The following is a 12074-nucleotide window of genomic DNA, read 5'->3' on the forward strand; positions in this document are numbered from 1 at the left end:
ATACCCAGCTGACGCGGTCTTTACTCTGAAGCAGACTGAGTTTATATTGACCCGCGTAAAAGGCTGGAAGAAGCTGCTAATTAGCGTCCACCGCATGAAACACTTGAAAGTCACACTGGCTCTATGACAGTCACGAGTTTGACTGGGGCCTTCTCAAAATCAACGAGTTTGAAGCCCAGCTCGCGCGACAAGTAGTTTAACAGGCGCCCACGGAAAGGCTGGGGCCCGCCCACCGCGTTTGCTCTTGCCGAGGCGCAGTACTCACGCCGCAACAACAGCGAGCGGCGCGATTCTGCTATGAGCTGCGACGTTACTTCATGATATTTGACGTAACATAATAATCGACGTAATATTCGATTGAAGTGAAACAAGCTGTACGAGTGCGTGTGCGCCCCTGTTGCTTTCGAGAGTGGAAATTTCGATGCTCCATGTCCAACGAAATAACCTGCCCAAAAGCGGATAACCGCCCACAAACACGCCTGGGAAAGGCACGATGTTCATTTGGTAAAGAGATAATGAGACAATCATAGTGTCATTACTACACTGTTGAAATGTTGGCCGAGTGGCGGCACGGAAGCGTTCACGCGCTGTTCCTTTGAAAACCGCCGCACGTGCGTTTTTGTCGACATGTGCGTTTTTTGTACCCGTTTTTGTCAACGCTGCTTCCGCACGCTTCGCACTGTCTTCCTGTCATGACCGCCGTAGTGCGAGCTCGGAGCAAACTCGTGTTCACGAGAAGCACGGGCCATTCTTCATAGTACCCCAGATTTGTCTTTCAATTTAAAGAAACGCAAGTTTTAATGTGAAAGGCGCTAAATTCCTGCAAAATGTAAGGCGCCGAACTGGCATATTGCCTGACCCAAAGCTAACCAAAGTCTGAGGAATTTTACGTGGATATGCTTGAGATTGAACTGAGAAAAGCGAGATGTATAGAGGAATTACATTGACACTAACAAATGTAGCAACGCGTGAATTTAAACAAGGATCATTATCAAGTGATATAGTCGATTCCCACAAGCATCTTCCACTTATATTTGTTCTGAAACTCCAAGACACATGGTGAGAATTAAATTTCTTAACCAGTAAGAAATCTTTTCTACGGGGAAGAAGCGTGACTTTTAGACATTTCGCATACTGTGCCCCTGTTGGAAACTGTACGTTAACGAAAGAGAAAGGAGAGCAGTCATGCAATTGTATACCTTCTGAAAAAAAAAAAGCTTATTCATATACCAAGAAGGCAATGCCACCGCCTCTGCGAGGACGATCCCAACGAAGTAGTCGGTAATTTCATGTAAAATCTCGGCTCATTTTGAAAATCGGGTTTCTTGAACAGCAACTATGTCTTGGAAAGTTTCAAAGAAATATGTGATAACTATCAAGTCCCCCCCCCCCCCCCCCCCCCCACACACACACGCATACGCCAATGTTTGACGCTACGCTTGACCCGTGTCGCAGGCAACCCGGTGGTGTGCGACCGGCGGCTGTGCTGGCTGGCACGGCTGGTGCCCCGCGAGTGCCACAGCAGGGACTGCCAGCGCTCGCCAGCCGACTACCGACAGCTGGACGGGCGGTGCAACGCGCCACCGCCCATGGCAGGTCGCCATCTGACGCACGTGGACTGCGACTCACTCGTCTGTGGCTCGGCTTGCGACGCTGCACCGCGCCGAGCTGGTGACGACTACCTCGTGAATGAGCTGAGCCCCTTCTGGTGATACCGAAGAACAAGGGAGCAGGGATACGCCGACTCCGCTGCAAAGGCTGCCATCTCGCTATCTGTGCGCCGACTCTGTTCGATGGTTAATATTATTATAGAGCTAAAATGTCAAATTACGCGCGTAGAGAAGAACACCTATAGAGGAGGACAGATGCAAGACCTCACGAGTGAAAGCGCGCCCAACTGCACCCACGGCAAACGAACCAGCTTCGGTGAGCGCCTTCGGTCTGAACAATGGCTCTCAAGTGGACCCCTCTGTCTTCAGTGGCTCTGAATATTTACGTTTTAATCTTTTTCCCAATCTAACAGCACCGCGCAAAGCCTGAACCAACCACTGTGGAGCCAGATTTTCTCCCCTTCTCCAATTCGCATCCACGTTCTAGAACATGCGACATTTCCAGCAAAACATGACCATACGGGGGACACAAAAGATTCACGCCTGTCGTACAATGAAATTACAAAGCACTCATGGAGCGTAAGCACTTTTCGTTGCCACACATAAAATTAAATAGACCACAGGCGGTCAGTGTGCGGTTACTGCAGACGGGTACCTACCCGACACTGTACAACATGAGTAAAATCTATCCGAAGCTGGAATTAAGGACAGTGTGCGATGCATGTAATGGCGTCATGGAAATCAGACACGTGATGGAGCGATGCCCCGCCTCTCTCGCCGATCCCGACCGAGAATGGGAGGAGTGGATGCGGCTCGTCAAGAGCGACAAAATCGAAGATCAATTAAGGGCTGTCCAGAAGGCCCACAACGAAGTCACCCGTCTCGGACTGGTGGTGCGACGTGGACGCGGCCCACCTCGGCCTAAAAAAACCGAGCTTCAGGACTGTTTTCAATAAAGTTATTCAATCAATCAATCAATTCTGCGAACGTATCTGTGCTTACATTTTCTTTCTTTCTTTTTCTTGCGCAGACTTCTGCACTACCTTAAAGAATTAACATTAACCAACTCGCCCAGTCTCACATTCCCTTGCTGTCCTCATCGCGACACGAGGCCGCCCAGGAGCAAGCGCTGGTTGCGGCCGTTTCCTTCGACGATGTGTCAACACGACTCTGCAAGAACTTCGTGGGGCGATGATATCGTGGAAGGAGACTGCGATAATAATTACACTTCTGTGAGCAAGTTTGTTGAGATTCATGGCAAGCAAAGGTCAATGGTCAACCGTGGACACAATTGAGTATTGTACGAGATCGGTGATGTGACGACGAACATCACTTATTTATTTACTTACTTACTTACCTACTTACTACTTTACTTACTTAAATACTTACTTTTAATTACTTACTTTACTTACTCACTTTGCTTACTTTGACCTTACTTTGCTAGCTTGCTTTGCTTACCTTACTTATTTACTATTACTTACTTCACTTACCTTGCTTACTTTACGTACTTACCTTACTTTGCTTGATTGCTTCACTCGCTCGATTACCTACTTGACAGCACTTGATTGTCGTGATGCAGGATGTGAAGGCTTACGTTATCGTTCACCTGACTTGCAGCACCACAGTACGCATTCTCCACACATCACATCCAAAAGTTGTCGCAGGATTCGGAACGAGCCTGAGTACCGCGAAAGTTGTTTTTCCCCCGAAACGAAAGTATTTTAATGCGGGGCTCCACCAAGAATCGACTCACACTATTTCCGTCACGGAAGAGACGTCGGTAATACTTGTTGCTGGGAAAGTTCATACCTTCTTTCTGGAATGCACAAGACGTGCAATCGCCAAAAAAGGAATAAGAGACAGAAAAGGGCGTCACTCGATCGCAACTAACGTTTCGAAAAGCAGCAATATATATAGCCCTATCAAACATGCACAAACCATATCGTCTCACACGATCAAAAAGTTACACTATAGTCGTTACAACCCAAGAATCAAAACAAGCTCCACCTAAGCCGTCCCACCCAGAGGGCGTTCATAAAGACGTTCCATCCAATCCGAGCTGCTCTAGAGTTCGTAGTTGAAGAACCGCCACAGGCGTGGTCAGTCTTCTCCGACTCCAAAGCACCTCTCCAGTGCATTACGTCACCATATTGTCATGGACCAAATGAACAGTTAGTCGCTGACATAACACTGCTTCATCACCGCGCCATTGAGGAGCAGCACAGCATAACCTATCAGTGGATACCGGGCCATTGCGGTATCTACGGAAATGACCGTGCTGGTGAAGCCGCCCGATCCGACCATGATGCTCTCCATTGTGCTGCTATACCGCTGTCAAGAACGGACGCCGCAACAAGGCTTCGTTCACTTGCACGTGAACTGACACTGGCACAGTGGAACTCGACGGAATTTACCAACGCCTGTCTTCACAACTTGGACCCGAATCTACAGTTCCGCCTTCCGTCGGGAATAACTAGAGGAGAGGAGACGATTCTGTGCCGCCTGTGGCTCGGGGTGGCCTTCACGAAGGCCTACTCATTTCTAATTGGAATGGCCAGCAGCCCGACACGTGATAACTGTAGCTGCGAGGAGACAATCGCCCATCTTCTTTGTGAGTGTCCTCGCTACAGTGTACCAAGAGAAGAACTGTCCAAAGTGTTTGATAGACTAGACAATTGTCCATTGTCGAAGGAAAAGGTCTTAGGACACTGGTCGAAACCGTCCTCGGCACGGAAAGCTTTGAAAGCGTTCTTGCGCTTTTTGCGCGCAACTAGCCTCAGAGATAGACTTTGCGCAGTGTAAATTTCTATCATCTTTCACTTCTCCTTCCCTTTTCCCCAGCACAGGGTAGCCAACCAGTCTGAGAACTGGCTAACCCCTCCCTGTCCTTCCGTTTTTCTTCTCCTCCTCCGCCTCCTTCCATCCAATCGCACGACGTGAAAACTCACAAGCTGCCTTATGCATTCGCCTAAGAGGATTCGAAGGCGAAAGCCATCTTTTTTTTTATTGTCCTCAGTCAATGCATTGATCTTCCCCCGCCCCCTTCGAAAGCTTTCTCCACCTAACGTGGTTTTGATCTACGTCCAGGATCGGAGGCATTGCAAGCTATCTGCAGCTCAGCTCCTTTTGCACTGCCTCCGTGATCGGCCCATCTGTGCCCAAGCGAAGATGTCGTGTGATGACGCCATCACGTGGCTTCACGTTATGGGGGTCATAGTGACGTCACAAATTTTTGGCGATCTCTGACGTTATGCAAGAATAACAGCGCTAAAAAAACAAGGACCTGGAAAGACACCACACTGACTGACCGACGCGGGCTCTCAACTAAAAATTTATTGGTAGGCACATGCACACGCAAATAAAGCTACCGACCTAGTCACGTGACAAGTCATAGCATCTGCGCAGTAGAGTAATCACGATCAGTAGAAATACCTAAATGTGACAAAGAGATCCACGTGTATCATGAAGCCGAAAAAAAAAGTGAAAATCAAATACAATGAAAAACACAGATGACGGTCCAAAAATTACACGCTTTAACGCGGCAGGGTTAAATCCAGTTATCTCACTTCCCTTTCGCCAAGGGCTACCGACGGTTTGCTCACGCATTTTATATTAAAAGGGAGGGGCAAGGTTGCACTATATAGGCTACGCACTATAGTGGAGGTTGCGCACGATGTCTCCGTCGGTGGGCGTGGCTTAGCTACTGCGCATGCGCGGCTTGGCCAGGTGGTGCGGTATCTGGTCGCTAGACGACGCAATGCTTGCTTACTCTTTCTTTCTATCTTTCTTCTCTCTTTATTTTTTCTCTTTCTTCGACGTTCTCTCTGTCTCTGCATTTCTTTCTCTTTCTCATTCTTTCTGTGCTACGCTTTACTCTCTTCCCTCCTCCTCACCATCACATCTCTCCTCACGCTCCTTTTTCACCCCCTGCTATACATACACTACACACTGTACACTATACTATACACCATACACCATACACTATACACTATACTATACAAGGCTATGCTATGCTCTCCTAGCGTGCCTGGAAAGCCAAGTGCTTAAGACGCTCGCCTTCGGACCGAGGGGTAGGCGGGTTCGAATCCCGCCTCGTGAAGAACTTTTTTCGCAAGAATTTTTCTCTTTGTCTTTATAGCTTTGTTTCCGTCTCTCTCTTTGTTGCTCTCTCTCTCTGTATTTGTTCTCTCACCCATCAGGGTTATTACAGGGCGCGCCGTAGCGGTGAGTAATGGGATTTGCCCAAATTATGTGGCACGTACCCGTTCATGATGATGATAGTTTTCGGGCACGGTGACACACATTACGCCGAGCTAGAATAGCTTCGCTGTCTAGAACATAGAAAGACAAAGAAGTAGAAAGAGATAGATGCAGATAGAAAAAGAAAAGGGAGCAAGCATATCCATGTATAGCATAGAGTAGCAAGTGGTGAGAAAGATGGATGTGAGAGGGTAAAAGCTGACGTGGTCAGGAGTTGCCCATAGGATCGGGGAGTAGCCAGGCCTCAGGGAGAAGTCGAGATCACGAGCCGGAGCTGACTACAAGAACGTTTATTTACATGACGATTTGGTAGCCTGTGGTAGCGTGTAGGTGCGTTATAAAGCCTGGGCCTTCCCAGGATTCCCTGTTGGAGAAAACAATCAAGTCCAGGACAGCCTAATCAGCACGCTGTCTTCATCTCCGCCCACTAAAAAAAAAAGTAAGCACCACCTCCTTCCCACCCCAGGAAAGAGAGAAGCGGCGCGCCTGGCACGAGGGACGGTGCCCGGGAGGTGAGCAAAAGACACAATAGGGCACCGTACACACAATGGTCATCGACTCCTGCACTGTGGCCTTCTATACCGTCCAAGCCATGCGCCAGAATTTTAGGTTAGCCGCAAACCGCATCTTTAGCCTTAGACGCCTCAACAAACGCGAAAATTGGCCGTCGGCGTAAACATGAGCGATGCAAAAAATCATCACGTGATGACTTCGCTATATGAGGGCGTCAAGATGACGCCACATATCGCCAAAATTTCTGCCGTCACCACGTGGCATTGTCGCTTGCTTAAAGGTGGGCCGATCACGGAGGCAGTGCAAAACTAGATGAGGTGCAGAAAGCTTGCAATGCCTCCGATCCTCGAGGCAGTGCAAAACTGCATTAAGCGCAGAAAGCTTTCGGAGGTGGGCCGTGGAGGACCAATACATCGGCTGAGAACAAAAAGAAGAAATTGGTTTTCACCTTCGAGTCGTCTTAGGCGAATGCATATGGGAACTCCTGAGTGTTTCCTCCAGCATACATTGAAGAATATATGGACACGCAGAGCTTGGTTGTGCGATGGTTTAACTGTAAAGCGGCGACTTGAATTATTTTGTCAATGTCACGCCCTTTTCGGGATTGTAGTGTACAATCCGTTCTCGGTTTGTAAATATCAGTTGACAAGTTCGGTGCCCGACCCTTATTTGCAGCGTTGAAATCAATTTCGAATCTTTACACGTGACCGAACCATGACAATTATGCAGGGAGGATTCTGATGGAGGTGGGCGTTATACCGAAAATAAATATTGAAAATAAGTGTTTTTCTAAAATAGCCGCGGCCTTCAAAAAGTGCCCCCTCCCCTCGAAAAAATTTTTGGCTACGGGCCTGCAATAATGCTACTGAAGGGTGTTAAACGAACCCCACTTATATTTTAGCATGTAGTGAAGTATGCATTAAAAAAAAGAAAAAAAATCACCAACGATTACGATGCTGCCTAATGCAAATTCTGAGCGCAGCTTCGTGCTGGGGCAAGGCCAACTGTGTTTAAAGTTTTGGCTTTCCGCAAGGAATCGACTACGCCATAAATCATAATTTTTGGGAATGAGGACAGCACCCACTACGCCATTATTCGTCTGTCTGCGGATAAGCGAGGTACACGCTACACACCTGTAAGGTATTATGTGCACTTTGTTGATGCTGCATGTGGCTAATGACGATGAAGAATTATGGCTGAGCACTTTGCAGTGGGTGGGAAGCATTAAACCACACACTAGTCGCGCAATTAGCATTGTGTGATGACTGGTTGTTATTTTATTCTTCTGCCACGCCATATTACAGAGGTTAACGTGACTCCTTGCCCGACATGACGCCTGTATGGGGTCTTTTTGCAAAAGAGTTTCATGCACCAGCGTAGCTCTGTCTTTTTTTTTCCTTTTTTACTGGTTTATTAACGCCGCATGTGCATTATTAATTGAAACCACTTACAGTAATACACAATACTACAACAATGTCAAGATAACCAACAAGAAATAAGGAAGACGACAAAAAAAGGAGCTTAAAAAACAAAAAAAAAGACAGCGTGGTTGTGTTGTAGAATACTCGACTGCCAGGTAGAGGGCTCGGATTGAAATCCCAGTTGATCCTGGGTAATTTTTTTTCTCATTTTATTTTTTCATGTCTGTCTGTCACGCCGCTGACGGCGACGGCGACGGCGGACGCCGCTCAACGCAGGGACGTGCGCCTAAGAGCTGCGCTCTAAAACTTTATATTAACAGCACGAAAGAACTGTTGCCAAAAAATGTCCATTTCTCGCTTCTTGTTCAAAAGTCGCTTTTTAGATGCGACGCATCTCTTGCTCGGGGTTATGTAAGGCGGCGTGGTAATCCGCAGGCGCCGTGGTAGTCCGCACTCACACTACGCATGCGCGCTTCTCCTCCTTCCTTCTCTCCGACAGCTGCGTGTTACTCTCTCCACTTCTCTACCAGCACCTGCTTGCGCTTCTCCTGCGTTCTCGCTGTTGCTTTCGCGGCGCATGCGCTACTCTCTAAGCGGTTAGAGAGCAGCGCGCGTTCAGTGCAGCGCTTGCTTTGGTTGACTCCGCTTGACTCCATCGGTGCTTCCGATGAAGCGTGATGGAAGCAACAGTCCCGTCAGTGAGTGGGCTGACGCAAGCACACGTCAGCATCAGCCCAATTGCGTCCACTCAAGACAAAGCTGCGAAGCGTAGGGCAGCGAACTACCATTCACGGCACATGCATTGATCACGTCTTCACCAATTTCAAGATCCACCCACTGCACCAAGATCCCCTCACGGTTCACTTCAGCGACCGCAAAGCCATCCTCATCAAAGCAAAGTGCACACCTCAAGTACTAGACGCTGCTCAGTAAAGACCTTCGTTAACCGTTTCACTTTCGTCTACAACGTTAACAACACCGTTAATAACGATCCGAGGTCGGTAGCATGCCCAACGAACGCCAACGGAACGCGATCGTGCAAGTGCTCCGGCTTCGCATCGCCTCATGGTCCCCTTTAGCGGGAGATGGTGTAATTTTTTCCCGCTGTGGGCTTGCACAGAAAATTGAGTTTATTTTATTTATGTGAACATACTTATGGAACATAAGTATAAAAAGCACGAAAACGTAGAAAAATCAGCACTTAATTATGTTTTAAATATTGTCACGGGGTCGTGACGTCGATGAAGGCAGCAGTCGGCGTGTCCAGGATGAAAGTCTTTATTTGGCGGAACTTGTGGCCGGGAAACGGAAAGTCAAACTACAGCAATACGCACTGTACACTTATAGCGGCGAACAGAGCGTCGGCCGTCGATAAACTGCTCTGCGGTAAGGCGTGTCGGCATTTATAGATGCGGCATCAAATATTCGAGCTGGTGCCGCGTTAGTTCCAGAATGAACTCAACTGTTCGCGTTTGCCTATAAGACACTCAAGCCTATAAAAAGATTCTGAAATAATCTGGAAGGTTCCCAGACATTCGGGCGCGGCTTGCGCAAGACAGTGATTATACGTGCAACGTACCAGTTACACAAACATAGCAAAAGAAGCGCGTGGAAATACGTTTCAGAATCGGAACATCTTAAAACCGCAACTTCGTGAGCTGAATTTTTCCCCTTGTCTCAGTTAGTATTCATTATTTCACTACAAAATAACCGCGCGCGTGAACTAAAAATTAAATTCGGGTACAACGTTCTGAGGGATTTTGCTGTGGCATATAAAATTTTGTCCGAGTCTAAACACAGTCGGGACACCCTTCCACCTAAATATATGAAGCAGGTAGTTTGTAGTGCGATTCTCGTTGGAATAACCTTTAGTATTTCATGTCAGCTTCACCTACACCATAAAGGGCTGGAAAGTCTGCGGAACTGATGGCAGGAATGACACCGCAAGCTTGAAATTTGATTGCATGTCGGCTGCTTTTCGTGGAATCATTTGACTGTGTGGAAGCGATAGACTGTCGTTAGAGCACTGCCCAGACCGTGATTCTCGACCCGGAGCTCGTTCAAGTTCGCTCGCCCGAGCCCGGCCCGGTGACTGAAAGCGAGATCCGGTCCCGGCCCGAACCCGAGAAAAAATATCACCTACCCGGCCAGGCCCGACCCGACCGCATGTCGGGTCCGACAGGGGTCCGAGCCAATAGGTGGTGTTGCCCGAACATGTAATTGACAGCAAGGCGTTCTAAGTGGTAAATATGTAGGTTTTGCTGGCGCATGCTTCGCTAACAATTATATTTTAACCTGCGGTTATTTCTTGTAAAAAGGGGCTCACGATGGAAACAGTTGAGCGGACGTACTGCAGGCACGATGAACGTTTGTTCGGCAGTGGTATACTGTGGCTATCTTTTCAGCAAATACAGTGGTGATCATCAAGAGCGTTTTGTAGCAGACATTGTAGCTAGGAAAGTGATTTGCAGCATGAGTTCAGTTTCGACAGCGAGTGCAATAAAAACAGAGGAGACAGACAACAGAACGCTCTCTTCACTTTGTTTTTCTTGCGTTCTCTGTTGAAATCTGAAGCACGCTCTAACCACAAAGGCAATCGTGCACACTTCTGGGCACGTGGCACCTGTCTTCACCATAGTATAGCACCTTGCCACAGGAAGAGAAATAGAGGAGGAAAGCCAAATTTATTACCTTGTTGCAAATACACAAACTTATAGATAAAAACTACAATGAACCTCGGGCACCACGTGCACTTTTAGAAATACGTATAAGCAGCCAAAAGGAAGAAAACAACTATTTGTCATAGCATTATATTCAAATACCGCAGCACTGCTAGTATATACAGTCTATAAAATATTTTGTGACATAGTTTATTTCTTTACATGCTATTGTGCAAAAATAAAACTATCAAGAGATTCCGGCTTTAAGCACGCCATGCGCTGTCGCATTAGATATCCTGCCGCGCTAACGTTTCGTGCACTGCTTGCGCTAGCCGCTAGCCGCAGGGGCGCGCAACTTCTGCCTTGAAAATTGTGAAGGCGTTGGCAGTCTTTGTTCTTAACTTCCACCACTGGAGCAATTCAGGACATAGGCGTATCTAACGGAAGGGGGGGGGGCAAGGGGGCGCTAGCCTCCCCAACTGAGAAATGTTGGGGGAACGGAGCTCCCCCCCCCCCCCCTTTCGACAGTGATTATTGTCGGCTGCAGACTGGGCTAACTCAGCAAAGTTTTACTTGAACACAGCAATAACGTAATTTTGTAATAAAATTTGTCCTACGATTCTGCTGTGACGACTGTCCTCCGTGTGTCATGACCACGCAGTGTAGGCTACCTGCGGTGCGGGCTGCCTATTCCACGCTTTCGCGTCTTGCGTTCGAGCATTGCAGAGGAGGCTATCGCTCAGCTGGGGCTTTATAACACTACAGCATTCTGTCATGATTGTATTTCGTGGTGCCTGGCCTGAACTTTAAGTAATCGGCGATGCAAATATGGGCGGGAACCAGTAAACGTTTTATAGCCCGATCAAACGCTCTCCCTTTTCAGGAAATTCAGTTTCTTTCTTTGAAAACGAATAGCATCGCCACTGCTTCATATCCAAACTGCTGTGAGTTGATGAGTGTGCAGAAGTATCCAGTATTTTAGTTGTGCCTAGTCAAGGCAGCTGAAATAGATTCCCACTTTAGTCTCCAATTATCCTGCTTCACTTGGCAGCCCTCCTAAATTACGTTCAGAAAGAGACACTCTCTGGCTATTCTGAAGAAAAAAAAAAGAGTTATAGTTCATCACAGTAATGTGCTGCTTATTGTGCACACTTCATTTTAACTCCGCGAGTTTTCGCAGACTTGTGGCGTCGCGTAACAAGGAGGCGATTTTATGGCACATTGAAAGTTTTTGACGAATAGCGAAGAACCAATGACAAACAATACGCCGTATTGGAAATAGTTCATTGTTATTATTTTTTTACGCAGTCATGCGTATGTGGTAATTACGTGGTGGATCACTTACGCATCATTTGTTGCGTCATTTTACGAGCAGGTGCTGTGAGCATGACCGAGAAAATTTCGACCAATCATTAACAGCTAACGACCTATACGGAAGGAAACAATGCGGGGTAGTTTAACGTTGTAATCGCCCACATTTTTTCAAGGAAAATTTGAGCTTACACAGTTTACGTAGGCTATTTACTTGGGAGGAACCGGAGGGGAGGAGTAAAGGGCCATTTCACCGCTTTTTCTTCCACCCTCCACCGAATCTGGGAAAAATAGGCGGG

The 12074-nt window shown here is 47.5% G+C and overlaps 1 protein-coding gene across 1 annotated transcript in view; it reads left to right on the plus strand.

Moving 5' to 3' along the window:
• LOC119377326 (leucine-rich repeats and immunoglobulin-like domains protein 3) overlaps positions 1-2589 on the plus strand; it is a 38514-nt gene extending 35925 nt beyond the window's left edge. Inside the window, exon 6 of the mRNA XM_037646862.2 lies at positions 1456-2589. Coding sequence (XP_037502790.1) covers positions 1456-1712 — 257 coding nt within the window. The 3' untranslated portion in view covers positions 1713-2589. The remainder of the gene's footprint in view (positions 1-1455) is intronic.
• Positions 2590-12074: the final 9485 nt, after the last annotated feature.

This window comes from Rhipicephalus sanguineus, unplaced genomic scaffold, assembly GCF_013339695.2.
Source record: "Rhipicephalus sanguineus isolate Rsan-2018 unplaced genomic scaffold, BIME_Rsan_1.4 Seq433, whole genome shotgun sequence".
Lineage (NCBI taxonomy): Eukaryota > Metazoa > Arthropoda > Arachnida > Ixodida > Ixodidae > Rhipicephalus > Rhipicephalus sanguineus.